This window comes from Lissotriton vulgaris, chromosome 10 (assembly GCF_964263255.1).
Source record: "Lissotriton vulgaris chromosome 10, aLisVul1.2, whole genome shotgun sequence".
NCBI classification, from domain to species: domain Eukaryota; kingdom Metazoa; phylum Chordata; class Amphibia; order Caudata; family Salamandridae; genus Lissotriton; species Lissotriton vulgaris.
In genome coordinates this window covers 1020889599-1020912731 of record NC_141698.1, presented here as the reverse complement: position 1 = coordinate 1020912731, position 23133 = coordinate 1020889599, and the positions used below count along the sequence as shown (strand labels likewise).

General features: G+C 51.2%; 1 protein-coding gene across 2 annotated transcripts; it reads right to left on the bottom strand.

Annotated features, from left to right (window-relative positions):
* Nucleotides 1–8879: 8879 nt before the first annotated feature.
* On the bottom strand, nucleotides 8880–22393 carry LOC147689244 (uncharacterized). 2 transcript variants are annotated; one of them, XM_086940052.1, is made up of 10 exons: nucleotides 22246–22393; nucleotides 20627–22090; nucleotides 19770–19859; nucleotides 19414–19518; nucleotides 15658–15767; nucleotides 15298–15492; nucleotides 14360–14522; nucleotides 11045–11210; nucleotides 10428–10522; nucleotides 8880–8965 (listed from the first exon to the last, which is right to left on the bottom strand). In XM_086940052.1, the coding sequence occupies exons 1-10, from the start codon at nucleotides 22391–22393 to the stop codon at nucleotides 8880–8882; spliced, it is 2622 nt and encodes an 873-aa protein (XP_086796178.1). The 2 variants fall into 2 exon arrangements, with proteins under 2 accessions (XP_086796178.1, XP_086796177.1); XM_086940051.1 differs by having other exon boundaries at nucleotides 19770–19862; nucleotides 20630–22090.
* Nucleotides 22394–23133: the final 740 nt, after the last annotated feature.

The following is a 23133-nucleotide window of genomic DNA, read 5'->3' as shown; positions in this document are numbered from 1 at the left end:
CCGGGCCGCGCTCCTCAAAATGGCGGCTGTGGCAGCGCGGACTTGAGATCTTTGGATGGTCCGCGGGCGTTCCTACATGCCCGCGGGGGGAGCTCCTTTCTTCGTGGGCCCCTCCCTGTCCAGGACACACCGTGGCCTCCTCTGTGGGAATTGCTGGTGCCCACTCAGGGGCTTATAGCTGCTGCATGGAGATGCTGTGGGCCTGACGTGGCTGTCTTGAGCCGCTCAACTCCCATGCGGTTGAGCTGGGGAGTAAGTGACGTCGCGGCTCCGCGAGGGGTCTCGGTGCTCGCGGGCCACTTGTGATGCTCCTGCGGGCCCCACTGGATCCTTCCTGCTGACCGGCCTGGGATGTACAGAGTAGCGGGACATCTTCTACAGAGTGGTGAGCTGGTGCCGGTGTGCCTCTGTGGGCCCTGGAGATATCGGCAGCCCGCTGTGGGCCCTGGGGATATCGGCGGCCCGCTATTGACTATGGATTTTGTCTGATTGTTCTGCTGTCTCGGCCTAGCGGGGAAGCAGCCAGCGCGGGGGGGTGATCCCCCTTGTGCTATTGTGACTTTGCCCTGCTGCTTGCACCATTGTTGGCGGTGCCGTCCCATCGCCAACTGCTGTTTGGACTGGTCTCTTCTGTGTGGCGAGAATGTGCCTGCGGTGCTGCTGACTTTCCTTGTTGCTCTCGAGGCCCGGCCTGGCGGCCGCTGTGGGCTGACGCTTGAATTGTGCCCCGCTGGGGGAGAAGATCCCTCCTGGCTACTGGCCGGGGGCTGACCTGACACTGCCTGTCGGGCTCGGCTCTGCAGGGGCCGTTGTGACTGTCACCAGTGCTCTTGGGGGCCTAAGTGTTGCACCTGGGGGCACGAAGGCCCTCCCTGTTGTGCTTGTAGCCCAGCAGCCGCTGAGGGCTGGCGCTTGTGACGTACCCCGCTGGGGGTGGAGGTCTCTGCCGCTGCCATGTGTGCTAGTACGGTGTGCCTGGTGCTGCGGGACTCTGTTTAAGGTTTGTGAAGTCGTCGGCGGTGGGCCCTGCTGTCCCTGACTGCGTGCAGCGGCGCTGTGGGGCCCCATCACACCACTGTCGTTGGACTTGTGGATTACCTTAAGTGACCCCCTGGGGCCTGGACTGGAAACACGGGTGCTGCGGACCCCCATCGCAGTCCGGAAGTGGACTTGCTGGGCTGGTTCCTGCCTGGCCCTGGGCGGACTTCTCCTGTAGGGTGGGCCTGGCCTGCTGTGGGTTGTGCTGGGGTTGTGGCCATCACTGGTAGTGACAGACCTACGGAGGCCAAGTGGTGAGACCTGCTCGCTCCCTGCTTGCCCTTGTTGGCCTTGGGGCCTATGCTGCGGGCCCCACCGGTGGTCGGTGGGGGGCCTACAGCAAGCTCCTGTGCCTTGAAGTGGAGGTAAGGAGTGGGGGTGCTGAGGCATCCGGGTTGGGGTGGAGGACTCGGCCATCGGTTGGGCAGAAGGCGAGTGCGTGGGGCCCTGGTCAGCTCGGCTTCCTTCCTTTCGCCGTGTCTACTCCCCCTCTCCCCCACTCCTGGCACACCTCCTGTTACCTGTGGCCGAGGTGGGCTAACCTGGCTGGACCTCTCCTTCCCAAGTCTGGCGCTGTCCGGTACCGCACTCCCGTGATCGCCATGAGCAACAGTATTGGAACTGACATTACCCCTGTGGTCGCTAGGGGCAGTCTGGAGTGGAGTCTGGTCATTGAGAACCCAGACCTCCCTGGGGGCAAAACATGGGCAGAGCGGACAGATCTGTGAGGGTCCCCTCCAGCCAGACCAAAATGGACCGCTTCACTACCCCCTACAAAGTCATACAGTGGACTTCCTTGAGAGGTGGCTGAGATCGTGGGTCCCTGAGGGAGCCTTGTCCCCATGGTTTGCGATTGAGCGGGCTAATCGGTCCCTGGCCCCCAAGCCAACACCGGGCGCTCCTCCCCGCCCGATCATAATGCGGGTTCTTAATTTCAAAGACCGAGACGCCATCCTGTCTGAAGCTCGCAAACAAAAATGACTCCTCCACGAAAATTGCACCATTGTGATATTCCCAGATTGCACCTGTGAGGTCCAGGGCTAGCGGCGCTCCTTTGGAGAGGTCAAATAAAAGTTAAGGGCACTTAACATTCAATATCGGCTCCTCTTCCCGGCTCGTCTGAGGGTGGTATTTGAGAACAAGACACTGTTCTTCGACAGCCCGACGAAGGCTTGGACCTGGGCGACGGAGGAGTGCCCTCTGCGGGCTCAGGGTCGTGTCATGGGCGGGGGGATGCGGGGGCGAGGTAGGTTGCTGCGCTCCCTCCGCTCCTCAGCCTCCGTGTAATCACTCCCGCAGGTGCCGTGACCGGAGGCGGGCCCGCTCAGACTCCCCGCCGGGTGACACACAACAGCCACCCCAGGTTGAGGAGGGAGCGTCGAAAGGGAGGCGTTCAGGTTCGTCTGCTTGACTGGATGACAGAGGGGATGCGTCCCTCCGCGATTGATCTTCAGGACACAGACCTCTCCTGTAGCCCGATGGTGTTGAGGGACCCTGCTTGAACCGGTCTCTGCCCGCCGGGCCTTGCTCCGCGGCCAGAGACAGCGCACTGTCGCTGATCTGTTCCTAACTTTCCGATGGTCTTTGTAAACACGCATCCGCTCATGGGGAGGGGTCCTCCACACTTCCCCATTCGCAGGCGTTTTAGTTTGGTTGTTTGCCCTGTGTACTGGGTGTTGTTTACTGGGGTGTCGACAGATGCTTCTGTTCTTGAAGTGTAGGATGGGGGGTGGGGGTAAGAGGGGGTTTGGGAAAGTTCTTCCCTGTATGTTGTTCTGCTTTTTGTTGGTTTTTGTTTCAGCTATCACGGAATGACGCAACTTACCGGTGGGAGGGATGGGTGTGTCCCCGCAGTACGTGATCACATGCACCACCATAGGCTCCCAAGTGCATCTGTACACCCAAAGCGCGCGCCCCGCCTAGACCAGGAACCGTCTACTATGACAGATAACACTTCCCCTATGGGATCTCACCATGTGTTGTCGTGAAATGTCGACGGTCTACTGGATCGACACAAACGAACAGCGGTTTTAAGGTACGTGCAGCGTCTCTGCAGAGATATCCTCATGCTTCAAGAAACGCACCTTTTGGGTAACTGCTGCCCCTTATTGGCTCGTTATGGCTACCATAGGGTATGGCACTCCGGCTTTTCAAAAGGCTTGCAAGGGGTTGCAATCCTTCTAAGGCGTACACTGCCCTTTGTCCTCTCCCAAGTGGTACATGACCCCCAAGGCTCATCTGTGACAGTTTGTGGATTGCTGGCTGGTACAACCCTCACGCTCATGTCGATATGTGCACCGCCCTCCATTCTTGCCCCCACGCTTGCACACACTGCTTCCTTGCTACATATCTTGCCCGCAGGCAACATCGTCATTGCGGGTGATTTTAATGCACTCTTAGCCCCGGCCATCGATGCATCGGGATCTCCATCTGCCGCTCGGGTGGCGAGTGCGAAACAACTGCGAAACTGGTCTGAGTCTCTGGGGCTTTGGAATGCATAGCGCACATGGCACCCACGCAGCATCCAATTTACACACACCTCCGCAGCTCACCAAACACAAGCGTGCATAGATGCGATCTTTGTCCCCGCACCAGACTTTTCACAGATTGCTGACGTCCGTATCCTCCCCAGAGGCATTTCCGACCACTTCTCGATACTCCTTAGCTCAGGGCCCCCTCTCTTGCAGCCCGCCAAACATGGAGGATGAAGGCCTTGTTTCTCCAGGATAAAGATTTTAAGAAGGAGGTAGGGAAAGAGCTTATAAGATACTATGCTACCAACGAGGGATCGGAAGCCTCTACGGGTACCCCGTGGGAGGTTGGGAAGGCGACCATAAAGGGTTTTACAAAACGGCAGCTTAAATTCCAGAGAAAATCACAGCTGCAAGAGATCTCGTCCAATGAAGCGCAGGCGCTTCGCTTGGAACAGCTACTATCCACGTCAGAGGATGCTGCTCAGAACCGACAATTGGCCCTCATCCGGGACGACATTAAGCAATTATCCCTGGATGCGGCCAAGCTCCTTTGGAGGTCCTCGGTAGCAAGAATTTACGGCTGGGGGGACAAGAACAGTGCGATCTTGCACAGGTTGGCCACATACCCGAGGGCGAACCGTATTATCCCAGAGGTGGTGGATGTAGCTGGAGCGGTGCAAAGCGCTCCTGTGGCACTGGCAAATACCTTTGCATCTTATTATCGGAAGCTGTACACTGTGCAACCCCCCGAGCTGACCGTTGCTGCCCTTCTTGACCGGGGTGGGGTGTGCCTCCCCAGGCTGGAGCCAGCAGCCCAGAAGGATCTAGAGCGCCCCTTCAGCTTGAAGGAAATTGAGGAGGCGATCACCCTGTTTTCCCCGGGTAAAAGCCCGGGTCCGGATGGCCTTCCGCAGGAGTATTACGTGGCGTACCGAGGCACCCTAGCACCCCACCTAGCTAATTTATTTAAAGAAACCGTGGAGAAAGGTTTGTTTCCACCGGAGGCATATATCACCACCATTGTGGTTCCCCCAAAGTCCCAGCCTCCCTCCCGACTGTGTGCAGAGTACCGCCCTATATCCCTCCTTAATACCGAAATTAAGCTTTATGCCACCATTCTGGCCCGATCGGTGCACCCGGATTAATGCGGGTTCATGCCTCAGCGGGGACCCGCCACTGCCTCCGAAGGCTGCAGCTGGCTCAGGCAAATCGGCACCTGCTTACCCCATACTTGGCACTCCTGTACATGGACGTCAAAAAAGCTTCCGATTCGGCGGACTGGACATACATGTGGGGCGTGCTGACCGAGATGGTGTTCGGGCCCTACTTCCGCTCTTTGGTCCAGGTCCTGTAGGCCCACCCGAGAGCGAGAGTCTTGGTTAACGGGGTACTGTCCGAGGCCTTTCCCATTGCCAGGGGCACTAGGCAGGGATGCCCCCTTTCTCCTTAGCTATTTATTTTTATTTATTTATTTTATATGCTTCTATAGCGCCTGAATAAATCCCCGAAGGGGTATCTCCGCGCTTTTGCTTGCTAAGGGAGGTCTACATCACACCAGTTCACTTTCTAGGGTACACAAAACATGGGCAGATTAACCAATAGTAAAAAGGTAAGTCTTAAGGTTTTTACGAAAGGATAAGTGGTTAGTGATTGTTTTAAGTTTAGGGGGAAGGGAATTCCAAAGAGCGGGTCCTGGGTGCGCCAGAGCACGGCCTCCCTGACTAGACTTTTTTATTTTAGGAACCTGTAGTAAGTGAAGACTACTTGATCGTAAGGATCGGGTTGGGACATAGGGTTGGAAAACATTAGTAAGATACTTGGGGCCCTTGCCTAACAGGCATTTATGAATAGTACACAGAATTTTAAACTTCGTGCGTTGTCGCACTGGCAGCCAGTGAAGATTAGCTAGTAGAGGACGGGAGAGAGTTCTAGATGGAGCATTAAGAATTAACCTTGCCGCCGTATTTTGGACTACTTGCAGTTTTTTTAATTGGCCTTCATTAGTTGACAGAAGAAGGCCATTGCAGTAGTCCAATCTACTAATCACTAGCGCCTGGACTAGGGTTTTCCTGTGGCTATCCGGTATATAGGGAAACACCCTTTTCAGAAGTCCAATGGCCCCAAAGCATGTGCCAGCAACTTGATTGACATGATGTTTAAAAGTCAAGGCTTGATCGAATAACACCCCTAAGTTTTTGACAGTCTGCTTTGGGACAGGTACTGGTCCTAGTTCTGGGGGCCACCATTCTCCAGACCACAATGTTGTTGCTTCCCCAAACAATAGAACTTCCGTTTTGCCTACGTTGCATTGTAGGCAATACTCGGCCATCCACTTTGACACAGCCTTCATGCCTTCTGCAAAGGATTTTTGCAGAGCAGGTGTAAAAGTCTTGAAGGGGAACAGAAGCTGGGTGTCATCGGCGTAGGATATCGGGGTAAACCCAAAGGACCTCACTAAGTCGGCCAGGGGGGCCACATATACATTAAATAATGTGGGGCTAAGACAAGAGCCCTGTGGCACCCCCCTGGTGAGCTCCCTGGAGATGGATTTATGGGAGCCCAGCCTGACTTCTTGGGAGCGGCAGGAAAGGAAACTTTCCACCCACGACAGAGCAACACCTCCCAGCCCTACATCCCTCAGACGGTCGAGAAGCACTTCGTGAGACACCGTATCGAAGGCAGCAGACTTGGCATCCCTGGTGCGAGCTGAAGACCGCCTCCGTGAATGGGAGTGGCCCAATATGGACACGGACAAGATTGCATTATACACGGACGATGTTCTTGTCTTCCTGTCTCACCCCGCCTCCTCCGGGCCCCAGTGTCTCCGGATCCTGCATGCCTTCGAGCAGGCCTGGGGAATGAGGCTAAACCCAGGGAAGTCTGTGTTGGTCCGCCTTCATCTCTCTAGAGAGTGCTTCGATTGGCAGTCTGCCATACCACTCCGGAGGCAGTCTTTTAAATATCTGGGGATTTGGATCACCCTTCTTCCCGAGCTGGGATGGTCCCTCAATGTGGCCCCGTTAGTCAAGAAGCTGCTTCTGAAACCTCTGGGGTGGGTGGCCCTGTTTAAAATGATGATCCTCCCCGGGTTCCTTTACGTCTTACAGAATACTCCCTTCTGTTTCTCCAGGGCTTGGTTCATGGAACTGGATAGTCTAATCCCCAAATTTCTCTAGAGCGGAGGACGGGCCCGAGTGGCTCTGTCGGCATGCCAGATTCCCTCCTACGATGGCGGCATGGGAATGACGCACCTGTACCTGTACTTCTTGGCGGTATGCCTACTAGTTGTCCGCGAATGGTTCAATGGGGGCTGGTCCGACCCAGCCTACAGGCTTGAATTGTATGAGCTGGGGCTTACGAACATCCAAGCCATACTGTACGGGGAACCCATTCCGACCCGATTGCCTGATGTGACGCGCTCTGTGTTGTTTGCCTGGTGGGCCTCGCTATGCCACACCAGGTGGATGGAGAAGTTGACCCAATGTACTCACCTGTGGCAGGGGGCTTGGCTTCGGGAGGTTAGTGGGTTGCGGGGGGGTTAAAGATTGGGATCTCATTGGTATCTCCCAGCTAGGTGACGTATGGGCAAAGGGCCATATGTTGTCCTTCCAGGAGCTCCAAACTTGCTACTCCCTACACTCGTCCCAGTTTTATAAATATTTGCAGTTGAGACATGCCCTCCACAAACACATCACGGGCGACACGTGGCTCCCCGAATACAGCCCCACCTGAGGCGCAGACGATGATGGGAGACTTAGGTAGGGGGGTCTCCCGTATTTACCGCACCCTAATTAACAACACTCCCACGTCCCTATACAAATTGAGGGACCAATGGGTGGACTGGGTGGGCCCCCTTGACGAGGTATGGCCACCAGAACAGTCACCTTCTCCGCCAAACTCAAGCTGATTCAGCTCTACTATTTACATGCTGCGTATCTCACTCCCCTGCGCATACATCAAGTGGGTTTGTGCCCAGACGCGTCGCGTGCAAGATGTAACCATGCCCCGGCTGACTTCCTCCACTTGGTTTGGTTGTGCCCCCGCTTGGGGCAATTCTGGGGATCCATTGAAGTGGAGGTAATGGAGGTATTAGGCTAGGAGGTTCCTCACGACCCGCGTCATTCCTTGCTGGGGCTCACTGATGGGCTGGATGGGTCCAGGAATGACAAGCTGTTTTTTAACAACGCTATGATGGTGGCCAAGAGGGACATTGCGGTGGCCTGGATAAGCCGACCCTCCTAACCAAGAGCGGTGGCGAAGAGGGGTTGACTGGTGTGCAACCCAAGAAAAGGCCCTTTAAAACACCAAGGGGTGTGTCAAGAAATACTGTAAAGTGTGGAGGAAGTGGTTGGGGACTGTGGAGGGTCTTGACTAACCTGATTCCGAATTGTGTCTATGTTCTTTTATGGGGATCGTGATTGGGGGGTATAGTGCTTGTGTGAATGAATTTATACTGATTATTACCGTGTATTGGCTGAATTGTTTACAAGTTTTTAAAATCAATAACATTTGCTTATCAAAAACAAATGCACACACTCACACACACATGACACCTTTCTTTCACAGCTGCATCACAGGAGGATTCATGGTATGGGTCCACCGGCATCAAAGAGAAAAGACAGTTTCTTTTTAAGGGCAATTTTATTTCAATAAATACAAACTCCAATATATTAAATAAGTTAAATACTATGTGCAGGTCACTGGGACGCAAAAACTTCTGTCAGTGATTCTTGAAGCTCCTCTCGATTGGTGGCCGGCACCATCCAGTGAAGCCAATAGTTGTGGTTGTAACGATATGAGATCTCTGTCTCTGCAGTATTCTGTCACACGAGTCTGGTGATATCTGACAGGACCAGACATCCTCAGAGTACCAAAATAAATAGAATTTATCATCAATATCAGTATCAGCATTACATTAAAATTAAATTAAAAGGACAGAGGGTAAAATATAATATTCAAGCAAAGAACTCAAACAGAATGCAACAGTATATATACATTGGATCTGTGCCCGTGCATCCTGAGGGGCTTGGAATGGAGGATCTGTCGCTGTACACATCATCAAGCACTGACTTTCAGGTCAATGCCTTGTTGGAGAGTGAAGGGTAGAAAACATCTGCCTATCAATCCAAATGAAGTATGATGACAAAAAAGTATTGTGAGCTGTCTATAAGAATGTCCGACTCCACTGCAGTCTGTAAGTCTGTTCTGGTAATGTCTTCCTTTCGGCCCAGGCTCGACGCGGATATACGGCCTCAGATTGTGATGCTTCCATTCCTGGGTAATAAAGTGCAAATGACAGCTGGCTCAGGTCTTGTGCGGATGCTGCTGTGGTCAGTAGAACAAGACTGGTCGTAGCACGTGGGAGCCTCACACCTGCGCGTTCTTCACGCGCTCGAAAGTCTGCATGATGTGGGTGGTGGGGACGCAGCCCTCCCTCACGATGCTCAGGATCCCTGGAAAGGAAGAAGCACAACAGCATGAGATTGAGAGAGCTTGGAAAGGGCTGAGGTCTGTGAGCAGCAGAGGGAGGGGAGGAGACAAGCATAATGAGCACAGTGGGGATTGGCCCCTCAGGAACCAATGGGTGAAGGAGTACAGGTGGGGCCGCCCTCTCACATGGTATATACTGACAGGAGAAAGCATGGGTCTGCGCCCTCAAGGAGACATTGAATGGCTGGGGCAGAGTGGGATATCATGGAAACAACAAACTGCTAAAACACAGACTCGAAAACTTCCACGGCCAAAATATCTTCCACACAAAACTGTCTCCCTACAAAAATGTCGACCAGCAGTAAACTCACTATCAAGCACTTGGCCAATAAACTCTGATAGGAGATTGAATAGTAAGTTAACTCTGTATTCCTATGATTAGGATGTGAGTCTCACTGGAATTAGGAACTTTTAACAGGTCGAAGGCTCTTTAAAGAGACATTTGTGTATATTTGTGTACGTCAATATTTCATAAATCTGCGATTCCGACGTCTCTATTTTCAGATGGGATCAGAGTAAGAACCTTCAGTATCGCGTAACTCCGGCAGGGTGGGATTGTCCCCGAGAAAGAACGATGAGTTGGGGGAATATAAAGATCCCACCTTGAGGGATATTGTCTTACTGAGGGAGGCTCTGGGTCCATGTGCTGACTAAGTCTGGGTGAATTTTTAATCACTATTCCTAAATTTGCCAAATTTGCGTTAGGGAATTTGAATCATTTCTTCATCAGTGCAGACGGCTTTGAGCATAAAATGTCTCCGTAAGAAACATTTTTGTCTAAGTCTTCTGGCAGTATCTAACAGGACTTTTTAATGTGCAGTATATACTAGCTACCATGAAATTTTCATGCAACCACATTTTACACCGTTCATGTAATTAAAAAAAAATGTTTTATCCTCATACATCTGATCCGTATATAAATGGAGAAAGAAGAGATAGCCATACATATCCTCACTTTCCAACCGTTCATGTAATTTTTGCAAAATTTTGTGAAACAAATTATGCAACATTTTACACCAATGGTGCAGACTAATGATAAAGAGAAAGGCTTGTTAATTTGAAAGTGGGGGTCAGGAGTCGGCACAGGTAGGAAACCTCAGGTGGCATCCCTGCAAACTTAGACCAAGTGCTTTGAGTTTTCCTCAGGGGCTCAATAAAGTGCATCTTTTAGTTACGCATTCATTCTGGCCCCTTTCATGCTTCAGCTGTCCATTCATTGTGGGCTTTGTAGGTCTGTCTGCCTTGGACACCAGGAATGCACTGGACCAGGACAGGTGTTTCCCAAATCTCATGGCAGGTGTTTGGTGGGTGGGGAGGGGTGGTGGGGAGCAGAGCACTCTGTGCACATCCATGGATGCTCCTGAGTCTACTTTGGGAATAGCAGGGGGAGAGATGAAACAGAAACAAGCATTGGTTGAGACCCACCTTCGTCTATCCTCAGACAGTTCACCACCGTGGAGCCCACCATCTCGTAGGAGTCGCCATCACACAGCACCCCCTCCAGCTTGTGTCGAAGACGCCTGGAACACAGAGAGGAAATACAAAATCACTAATTTAAAGTAATCATCGACAAAGGCTCAGGTGCTGGGGATTGAGGCTGGCTCTGGCAAACATCTACCTGACCTCAACCTCAACTGGTCAAACACACCTGTGTTTAATGCGCCCACATATAGGCTTATGCCAAGCATCTCAAACACCCTTACATATGGCTGTGATATCACAAACACTGTTACCCCTTCCTTCACCTTTCGGTAGAACCAGTAAACCACCCACCATTCAGAAGACACCAAGTAACCGCTCAACGCTAGCCCAATCCTTATAAAAACAGAACTCATTCAAAGTAGCACATCACCCATCAATACTCCTACGCTTTCCCTTTAACCTTTCAGAATCTTCAGCTCACGCCCTCAGCAACCCTTGCCCCTGCCCTCAGCCCCTAGCAGCCATCTAGTAACTCTCGAACCCCAGGTACCATCTCATCCACAGAAGGCCCAGTCACACCCTTTTCCTGATTTGAACCCCTGTTCTGAATGAGTACTCACGAGATGACCATGTCATGGTGGGTGCTATCACACTCCCCGCTGGGATTGGCGGATGTAATGGCCAGAGGGCCGGTCATGTCGGTCAGGTGGGCAGAGATAGTGTGGTCCGGCACTCGGATCATGATGGAGTCTTTGGTGCCCACAATGTCATAAGCTGGTCCAACTCCTGCAGGAGGAGAAAATAACAAAATTATTCAGCAACATGCCAGGTGTGAGGGAGTGAGCATTTGTGTTTGACTGTATTTATTTACTCTGCATCCTTAACTGAGGTGCTGTATAGCAATTCCACCAGATGTAGCCCTAACAACTAAAGCAGCATTTTCACCATAATGTCAGTGCCTTGGAGGGGTGGAGCCTCATGCCTAGAAGTGCCTAAGAGGTGCTTCTGGCTCCGCCCTGCCCCAAGCCCTCTCCTCCAATAGAAAGCTTGCTTGGGGCTGTTGCTGATGTCCTGTGGTGTTTTCACAATCCTTAATGGCCGGGGGCAGTTCAAAGCCTCCGAAGCGAGCTGGACATGCACGGTTTAAGTGGTTTCCAGCGTGTTTCTCTGTCACCGTGTGATATCGGCTCCTCACCGGATGACCGTGTGAAGGGAGCCGATGTTGTGTGTCACACGGTGGCACCATTGGAGCTGGAAGGCCTGCAGATGGCAGTGCTTAATTTGAGCTGATGTTTGAATGGTTTCGCTTCGGAACACCGACACTTAATTGAGGTCCTTGGAAACATGATTTCACTGGTTGTGCAGTGGACAGACATTTGTACATTTAGTATGAAAGAACTTGTGCTACTGCGAAAGTATTACAAACTGTGAGAAACATGCACACATTGGTTTGTTCTGTCTTGACAGTCCAGCTGTCGGCAAGACACATTGTTATAAATTCTTTACAATAGTCTCCAACCAGAAAGTATTTATCCCTCATGTCATCCTAATTTTATTGCTGTTTAGTGTATCAGCCTGCCTGCATTAAGGACTATTTTACAACAGCAAAGTGCATTGACTCATCACACAATAAATTATGTATCTCATGCATGCACAGAATACAAAAAACAACGCTTCTTTGTTTTGATTTGTCATTGCTGCAGAGTTTATTTAATGTTTTAGTCAGGACCTGTGCAAGAGTCACATATATTTATATGTTTACACAAACACACATACATACACTCTCAGACACACAATATATAATGGTGCACAGTCCAACTGTTTAAAGCAGGCATGCTCTGGTAAAGCCAATAGGGCTAGCTTTAAAGTGGGAATAAATGGAGAAAAGTAAAATCACAAATGCAGCTTGCTTGCATTAGCTCATTAATGTCAGACCTATTGATGGTGCCAATGCTTGTTATTTCAATGTCATTATTAGGACAGAAAAGTGATTATTATTAAGCCACAAGAGACCTCTTCCAGACCCTGCCACACCCCAAGCATGGGCACTCTCTGTTGTTTCTCCCATTGGTGGTTTGGGCCAGGGAGGGCCAGGCCGTAGCTTGGCTTCCATCGCGCCTCCTGCTGTACTATTCACTGATGTAAGGCCGCCGGGCCAGGGGACTAACACAGGCCCCCGGAGCCTCTGCGGCGCAGGCGGCCCCAAAGACATCAGAGACCCCAAAAGCTTTAGGTGGGCCCATTTAGCCAATAGTCAATGAATATCTGTGAGATATGGGAGACTAAGGGGCACCTCCTTACACTCTGTAGGGGGCGCCATCATTATGCGTTACGCCACTGCGCCTGGCTGGCCTGGCACTGGCATGGCCACATTTAGATTTAGAGTTGGAACTCCAGTCCAAACAGACAGGAGCCCCTGTGTTGTCTCATGGAAGAGAAGGAATCTGTCCCATCATGTTTTCAACTGAGTTCTGATTCAGTTTGTTTTTCATTACACATGCTGGACTACAAATACCAGAATGCAAAGTAAAACAGCATCTAAGAAGCTACACACACAAAACAGGAAACGACTCAGCATCGATATATTGCTGCATAAATGTGGAATGATGGTTACTTGAAACAAAGGACACTATGCAATATATGTATTTGTGTTTATACAGAGCTGCACAGATCCAGCTGATGAACTGCAGAGCCTGAGACCTTACAAGAAAACCAGAAGATAAAGCAAATACTTATATAAGAACCGTGTAAGGAATGTGGTCTAAACAACCAACAGCTGCATGAGTTAGGGGCCTGTACACAGAATGGGGGGTCACTGGACCCTGATATGTACATGCAATGGGTACATGAGATGGGGGGTCTGTGGGGTTTAGGGGTGAATGTGCATGTAATACCGGCATGAGATTAGAATCTCTACACATTAATGGGGTGACTGTAGCCTGATATGTATATGCAATAGCTACATGCGATAGGGGTCTGTACACAGAATGGGGGTCACTGGACCCTGATATGTACATACAATGGGTACATGAGATGGGGGTCTGTGGCATTTAGGGGTGAATGTGCATGTAATACCGGCATGAGATTAGAATCTCTACACATTAATGGGGTGACTGTAGCCTGATATGTATATGCAATAGCTACATGCGACAGGGGTCTGTTCACAGAATGGGGGTCACTGGACCCTCATATGCACATGAAATAACTACATGAGATGTTGGACTGTACACAGAATGGGGGTCACTGGACCCTAATATGGACATGCAACAGTTACATGAGCTGGGAGTCTGTAGACAACAGGAGGGTGAATGTACATGCAATACCTGCATGACAGGGGGTCTGAACACATTAAAGGGGTGACTGGATCCTGATATGTACATGCAATGATTACATGAAAATGGGGTTCTGTACGCATTGGGGGTGAATGTGCAAGTAATACCTGCATGGCAGGGGGTCTGCACACATTAAAGGGGTGACTGGACCCTGATATATACATGCAATGCTGACATGAGAAGGGGGTGGTATGTACGCATTGGGGGTGAATGTGCATGTAATACCTGCATGAGATGGGGTCTATCCACATTAAAGGGGTGACTGGACTTTGATATGTGCATGCAATGGGTACATGAGAAGGGGTCTGAATGGAGTGTAATACATTCAAACAATACCTACAACAGATGGGAGTCTATGGACATTGGGGGTGAATGGAGTGACAGGTGGGTGTAAGACCTGCCTGAGATGTGGGTCGGTACACATTGGGGGGGCGGGGGGGTGAATGAAGCATGATCTAGACAAGAAGCCCTTATATGAAGTGGGCCCACCCCTGAATGTCCCCAGGCACAACTTCTGGCATGTGTAGCCCTCACCCCTCTACCCTCCCCAGCCCACCCCTCTTTGTAGAATGAAACAGACCATGCAGAAGAGGTCACACTCACCCATCCTCTTCAGCCACTCCCCCTTCTGGACAATGCAACTGACACCCCCAGGGTAGACGCTCCCCATGAAGTCCCACAGCAGGGGGCTGAAGGGGGGTCTCACGGCCCGCAGCTGGTCCAGGTGGGAGATGCAGATACAGATGGGCTTCTCCAGGGGTCGGTCCTACAGAGGATGTAAGAGAGGGGAGAAATGATTGGTGTAGAGAGAGAAGAGGGAGGTCATGACCTTCAGACATTCTGTGCAGGGTCACGTGATACCTAAAAATGAGCTTAGACCCAGTCACACCACCTCTGAAAATAAACTAAATGTCTCTAGTGCTAGCCAACCGATTGTATAAGTTAAAAACCTGTAGGACCTTTTAATGACCTACAGCGGACAGACACTGGCCACAGAAGTCAGTGCAATGGCACCTGCAGAGAAGGTTAGTGTGTCTGAGAACGCAGACTCACTGTGTGCTCTGGGGCATTAGCATCTTTCTTGTGCATGTGATAGATTCTAATTGGTCACTTCTGGCCCCGCAGCAGGATTTTCTCCTGAGGCCATGTGTGGGCTGAGCCCTCGGCTCCCTTATCACCCCATCCAGCACTCTCTGCACAGGATGATCTGATAACAAGTACCCTGGCTGCTTCCAATAATTAACTAAGTTTTGACACTGGAACTTTCTATGCAGATATTACCATGGTAACCCCGCACCTGCAGAATGGTTTTACCCTGACGTCTCCATGACAATATCTCTATATATACATACTCCAGGCTGGTATCACCATGGTAATCACACCCCTGCAGAATGGTTTCACCCTGACGTTTCCATGACAATGTCTCCGCCCACAGGGTGATTTCTAACTGTTCTGGTTAAAGGGGTCCCTTATTCTTCAATGACAGAGCATCTGTCTCGGACTCGGTAAATTCCGCCGGAAGTCCGCCCCTCGGTGCTCACCTTGATGGTGTAAATCTTCTGGATGGCCTCGGGGTGTTTGCAGGAGGCCGCCAGGGCGTAGACCGTGTCTGTGGGGACCCCGCACACCCCACCCTGGTCCAGCAGGGCGGCGATGGTCCTTAGACTGCCGGTGCGATAGGAATCGGGGCACACGCAAGAGTCGGACGCCTCAACTTTCTCCTCTGACTTTGTTTCCTAAAAGGACAGAGAGCAGACAAGGAGTGAGACAGCGCCACCTACAGCTGCCTTTGAGCGGCACATGCACATCACATAGTTAGAGGACAGAGATGGACTTATAATTTGAAAGACATATCGGAAAGAATAGTGATCGTAACATATTGTATGCACTTATCACTGTACCTTGAAGAAAGAGGGTCCCATGGGAATTAGGTCCTTGCGGAAAATGCAGTTTCCAAGAGATGCCGCCGCTCCGTAGATACAGACGACACTGAAGACGGACAATACAGTGACTGAAAGTAACACAAAGAGGGGAAAATTAGACATAAAGTTCATAAAATCAACAAAAGAGACAAGTGTGCTGATCAAGTTAATGATAAACCAAGACAGGGGCTCCCTTCAGGAGGGATTTCAAGAAGGGAAATGCCACCCAAGGCAATAAAATAAAAATATAAGACAGATTACTTTTCACTCGCCTTCTGTCTGTACGAAATTAAGTGTGGTAAAACATTTAAACTGGTACAGGAACTCCTGTGTTGATTTATACTTAATTATCCTGGTTCCCAGTGTTATCGGGCTCACCCCAACTCTTTGTATTATAAGTAGGTGATGTTAAGGCAGCAGTGGAGAGACAGGCACAGAAACTAAGACACGTGGAGGTCTGGCAGAGAACCAGACACAGGGCCGTTTCTGCCATTAGGCAGGACTAGGCGGCCGCCTAGGGCGGCAAAATGATGAGGGCGGCATTTTGTTGTGATCATGCAGTGGAGTCTGGAGTGCACTGTGAAAGTGAAGCACACCTGCTGACTGTTTGTTTGCAATTGCTTGTTGCGCGTTTAGCCGAGGCTGCCGAGAGCACAGCACACCCTAGATTAATGGCCTGTGTGTAGAGCGGGGTGCGGGACACACTAGTGTAAGTGTGGGTCCCCAGGGCCGTCAATCTTGTAGCGCTGGGATAGCGCTACCAATGACGGCCCTGGGGAACATTCTTGGCCAATCCACGAGCAGTGCTTCGGCCAGGGAGGGCAGGCCAGTGACGGTGACGCGCACGGCGCACCACTGCCACCATCTCTCTCAGCGCTCGCGGGGGACGGTCGGACTGTGTGTGTCAGCTGGCGCGCTGCTCCCTTTTGCTCATAATTTAGTATACTGGTCTGCAGCTGCCACCTGCCACCTGCCACTGCCAGTGCCACACAGAGTCTTGTCCGGTCCCGACTCCGTCTCCCACCGGCCCTCTCCCAGCACCTCGAGCCTGCAAAACAGCATAGCCGTGGTCAGGCCTGGCCGTGGTGGTCGTGTCGTGTGGGGACGTACCTGCGCAGCAGGTCGTGACTTGAGCAGTCAGTGCACACACCGCCGGTGAGTCAGTTAGAAGGCCACTGGCTGCGAAAATAAAGATACAAATATATATTTCGGATCGGAATTGCATGCCGCAAATTCAATTATTTATTTGTAAATTAATCATCATGTGTTAATTATGTGTAATAGGCATCAACTACACATGTTCTCAGCTGACCTCCTCCGGGTGTTTTCTTCATCTCCACTGTCGGCTTACTTGTGTTCCCCACTGTCGCTTCTTCTTGATCAGTGGGAACACCCCAGCAGGAAGAAATTCGTCTTTGGCTGACGGCTCTCTTAACGGCACTCATTAACCCTTAACACCCTGGCTTATAGTGGTGCTAATGTCACAAACAAACCCCAAGTGGTTAACTTTCTTAGATACAAATACACCCAGCACATTTTATTTGGTAACACTTGTTTAAACTATAATTAACCCGATCCACACCATTGTTTAAAAATGTCGTCATTTTTAGCCATTTCTAAACTAAGTTATACATTTAATCTCTCCCCCGCCTGCAAAACAAAATGACTGTGTCCTTGTCTGTGTAATATAATTTTCTGCATCGGTTTGTCCTTTGTCGGATTCTAGCAGGCCCCTGCACTAAAGTGAGCAAAGGCTTCCGCTCCTTGATCCGATTTCTGGCCTCGCCTGAATCTCTTGCAGAAGCCTGTGTGGCCCTCGAGCCAAGGTTTTGGTGGAGGTGATGTTGCTGCCCACCCAGATCATCAGGACTATTGAACCGTTACTGACCGGGCTGCCAGCCTGCCTGCCAGTAAACATCGGTGTTGAGATGAGCCAAGTGGGCTCAGTGAGTTAAACTCTCCCTGCTATTATCGGCTGTGAACTGCATCCCACAAATGTGTATCCCGACAAAAGCAACATAGTGCACCATTCAGTGCACCATTCTTCTGATGTTGGTGTGTCATACCGGTAACGCATGCTATTTAGAAAGCATAGAAACTGCACATATGGTGCACAAAGCACTAGCGAAATTACAAGTCGATATTATCTGGAGGGAGGGAATCCTTTTGAATTCTGATTTTAGATGCCTTTGGCAAGTACGAGAAAGTGGCTGTTGCACCTTACTCTTCGTATGCACATTATAGATAAAAAAATATATATCCCACAATTTTATATACAGCGAACTTGATCCGAAGGTATCAGAGCGCTTTACATGAGCACCATTTGCATTACAGACGGATACATTTCATTAATGCGGAAACGAGGAGCAGCTTCCATTTTACGACTTCCCAACAGAATAATATGTAAAATAATGTAGTTTTCACTTTTAGCAGCTGCAGCTTTTCTTGAATTGTGTACGTTGCACGGAGCTCTGGAGAACTGTTCCTGATTCTCTGGTAACTTTCCATAAATTGGCATCAACATTAGTGTTGATGACAAAGGATTGTAAGACGTTCATCACTCAGGCCTAAATTTGTTGTAAATGAGGCGGAGGCGGGCGGGTGAATCATTATCTGTTATCTCCACTCCGACTCCGGACCGAGCCCGTCCTTACGGTCAGCTGGAGAGTGGTGCAAAAACCACTGTAACTGAGTGAGCAGGAGCTGGGTAGCAGGCAGCACTGTGAGGGGTGATGAGGTGACACACTGTGTCCGAGTGAGGACGGTTTGGATGGTGGTGGCGCGGGTGGGGCGGGCCTGTTTGCTGCAGCAGGCCAGGCAGGCTAAAAAGATCTGAGAGTAGATGGCGGCCCCATGTCCAGGCCTCCGGCCTATGACTGAGGACGTGAGGTGATGATGGAATGAATCTATGATCTCTGAGTCCCTGCATGTGAGCGAGGCTGGAGCCTGGAGCCTGGAGGAGCCTGGAGGAGTAGTAGGACACGGGAGAGGGGGTCAAGGAAGCACGAAGAGAGTGTGCACAGTGAAGAACTTAAGAGCAGAGGACCCCTTAACTTATTTATGCGTTTTTATATAGGGCGGACTTTACCCGAAGGTGTCCGAGCGCTTCACAATAGGAACAGAACTGATACATGAGAACATTACAAGTGAACAAATTACAAAAGCAAACGTTACATTAAATGAGGCCACAAAATTGACAATCGTGAGCCAACAAAATACAATAGGTAGCAAACGGTGCATTACAGGAGGAAAAAGTGACATGTGTGCAGGTTACAAAAGCGTACACAGTAAACATAGAGGTATAATACTGCAATATATGGAGGACACTCAAACACCAAAGGTTACATAGGCAATTTTGAGAGAATGATGGTAGAAAAAAGGGAGGGGGCGGCATTTTTCAATTCTCGCCTAGGGCGGCACAACACCTAGAAACGGCCCTGACCAGACACATGTCAGGTTTGTGACTGACTCCATTCCAGCCCCCCTTGCGTTGTAGAGACAACTCTAGCAGAGCCTGACACGTAAATGACTCTGTTCACCCCCACAGCCCTTCAGAAGCTCAGGCTTGTCAGGCGCACTCCAGTCCTTTCTACAGACCACTTCCCTTTAGCCCTCACCATATTGCAGGTGGACTCGGGATGGCACTTGATCGATATTGCCTGTTTATTAACCCTTTAGAGATCACTGACATGCATTAACACACAAGAGGAAACCATAGTCAAGGCGTCCACTTACTCTCGAGCGCGAGGGGCAGGCATTCCAAGGTGAAGAGCAGGAAACAGACCATCACCGCCTCCATCAGCAGCGCGAGCAGCACCAGCACCACGTTGGCATAGGCGACTGTGGAACAAGCAGAACAAGATGGCGTCAGAGGCCGGAAAGGACATATTTCAGAGGTCAGCGGGGGTCGCAGTTGTTTAAGTCTTTAGATGAGGACGCTACGATGCCTCAGAACTGTCCATATGGACCATCGAGGGACAGACTCCGGCCCAGACCCACTGCAGCCGGAAGCAGCCGCTGTCTGTCAGGGCACCTGGGCCTCAAGGATTCAACAGAGGGATGACTGGACTTCGGTATCTGGAGAGACTTACCCAAGGACATCAGGAAGACATTGATGACCAGGAAGGTGACGGCACCAACAGTGAATGCACCATAACTGGCGACGTGGATATTCAGCAGGGGACATGGAGAGGGAAGAGGAGGGGGGCAGAGGGTTAGTCATGGATGAAACACAACACAGGAAGGAGCTCCTCCTTCAAAGGCAGGAGAGGGCCAGGAGAAGAGACAAGGGATGGAGGGGACCATATACTGTCAACACCTCGATCATCTAACAGCCAATCATGGGGCTGGATGTTGAATTTTGATGATGTGCAAAACTGTATCTTCCACCCCACCCTGAACAGGTGCGCCCCGATTTGGTGATACACACTTCCCTGAGCTCCTTATCCCAGTATAAATAGTTTTCTGAAGACAAACAAAAATTAAAATTCTGGTAAATATGCTCCTGGGTACAGGAAATTACCCTTTATTTGAACAAAGACATGAATACCTCTTTGTTCTTCCCACAACTGGATTATCAAAAATAGTTTATCCAGACCCATTAATGGTTCCATAAGTCATTAGTCGCCTCCTAGTGGCCACCAGCTGCACTCCTCTTCAACCCTTTGCCCCCCACCTGGCAGCCATCACATATGACCCCTCCCAGGTGCTTCTTCAGGTCACTGCTTGCAAGGGCCCCCAGTCAGACAAAGAACTGCATGTGATGTCATCAAGAAACTACATGCATGCATGGCTGCTCCAAATGAAACCAATAACCAGAAATATACATCCCCCACTGCCCCTACTGGTGTGCCTGAGGATCTAAACCACTCAGAAGCTTCATGACACTGGATCCCTCGGACTTTTCTGGATACATTTTACACATTGTAAAGATTAAGAGATCATAAATTACCTGCGAGTCGTAGCCACGCCCATGTGGCCCATACAGCAGCGTAAAAGAATGGTAGGACCGACCCAAATCTTCGCCCTCTCTGGACCACGATCCTGCAGACGTACAACTGGAAGAGAGCGCCGGGGATCAGCACCCAAGGGATGGAGAGGTGGGCTCTGGTGGGGTCACTGAGGGACCCCTGGATGGCAGAGAGGGATGCCAGGCCATTGCAGAAGAAGAAGAGGGCATCAGGGAGCTGGCATCTGGTGGTGCTGACCTCTTGGCCCTCCTTAGACCTGCTGGTGACGCGCTTCAGGCTCAGCAGCAAGTCCTGGAGCGTAGCCGATGACATCACTTGGGGTCCAGTAGAGATCAGCGACTTATCAGCGATGGAGTTAATGAGGCTGGCAAAAGTGGCGTAGAGGGAGGTGGCGGTGTAGATGCTGCAGACCACTCCGAAGAAGATATGGGATCCCAGGAGTGGAATCTGGTGGATGGTGGAGACCGTGAGGAGGAGGAAGCATGAATTCTGCAGCCCCTCCAGGAGGTCTCTGTTGAGGGACATCAGGCAGAGGATGCAAGCGGCGACCAGAAAGAACCAGCCCCCCACCATGCCCGCTCGGCTCTTGTCCACATTGTCCCCCGTGAGGAGCACCGTGAGGATGAACTCTTCCCAGGACATCAGCAGCCAGAAGAGGCTGTGGAGCCCAAGCTTGGTGGTGTGGTAGACGTCTTCTCTCAAGTAACTGTAGTAGCTGGCGCAGAGCTGGGACAGCGCATTGATGCTGACCCAGATGGCGCCAATGTAGAAGGTCTTCATGTACCCAAAGCAATAAAAGGCAAAGATGAGCGCGGCCACCGCGTCGGCGATGTGTCCCAAGGCCATGGGCTCCGCGTACTTGGAGTTCTTCTTGGTCTCTTCCCCGATGCCACTGGAAGAGGTGCTGTTGGCCGAGCCCAGAAGCAAGACGCTGAACAAGGGGTTCCCGAAGCCTGGAAGGACGTACCTCTGGGTCAGGCTCTTCAGGAGCAGGGCAGTGGCACCATAGAACCCAATCAACACAATGAGCAGCTCCAGGGTCCCCGAGACCACCAGCGCCCACTGTCCGAAGAGCCCCACCGCCTCGAAGACCAGCGTGAGGGTGATGGCGCCAAACACGAAGGGCATGACGTAGTTAACGGTGGCCGAGCAGAAGGAGAGGATGAAGGCGACGGCGGTGTATGCCACCAGCCCTGCTACTGCGCTCTCAGCGACCGGAAGAGGGGAGGCGGCCATGATGGTTTGATTGTTAGAAATGTTCAGGGTTTGTGTGGTGTTGTGGATGGTGGGGTACGCGCCCAGAGCGACACGTGTAGCCCCGTAGCTGCTCCAGAGGGCGGCGAATGCCACAAAGGCGGTGCTCCCAAGGTGATCGTACTTCCGGAAGCACAGGAAGCCTGCAATGAGCTGTGTCAGTCCTCCAATCAGGATGAGATGGACCCCTGCAAGAGATAGCACAGGCATTGAACAACGCGTGCGTGTGTGTGTGTGTGCGCGGCGCGCGCGTGTACCCCGGCACCCTCCCTCCAAGTGTCCTATGCATGTTATCCCAGCGTCATCTGTAACTCTTTGTGTGATCTGTGGCTGCCACACTCACCTGCCAGGATGTTCTCCACCCCTTCAGCGTTCACTTTGGTGTGGAAGGAAAAGAAGTTCTGTAGGGCCACCAGGAAGGCGCTGATGACGTTGGCGAGGAAGCCCATGACGGATGGTTCACTGTAGTACACAGAGGCGAAGCCTTCCATGGTGAGTGGCAGACCTGGGGAGGGGAGAGAGGGCAAAAGATAAGAAATTAGCCACAGGTGAGAGGGAACTAGAGGTGAGATTGGGACAGGGGGTGAGAGGGAACAAGAGGTGAGATTGGAACAGGAGGTGAGAGGGAACTAGAGGTGAGATTGGGACAGGAGGTGAGAGGGAACAAGAGGTGAGATTGGGACAGGGGTGAGAGGGGTAGGGGGTAAGAAGGAGATGGAAGACGGGTAGCTGGGTGGGTAAGACCCAGATTAAATCGGCGCACAAGGTTAGATGGGGAACAGGAGGTGAGACAGGAGGCAGAGGCCTAATATCAGACAGAGGTGAGATGGGAACAAGGTATGAGAGTAGGACAGCATCATAAATGCGGCGCACCATGGGTGGCGTAGCTGTGGCGCACTATGCCGCATGTTAACTGGCGCATCCCTCGGGATGCGCCAGTTAACATAAATCTGCCCCAAAGTGTGTATTTTTTTTGCAGTCTTTGCCGCGAGCTTGGGCCAAGGATATTATAACCATTTACTCAGGGCACAAGTTTGGAGTACACCCGGGTGGACGCCGTCCACCCTACCAAGAAGTTGGGCCCCACTGGAAAATATGCTGAATTCTTCCCAGTGAAATTTACAAACACAGGGACACATTGAGCCGCGCCTGCATGTTTATTTATTTGATTTATTTATTTGAGGTGTTACAGCGCGCAAACGTAACCCGTTAGGGTATCAGAGCGCTTTAC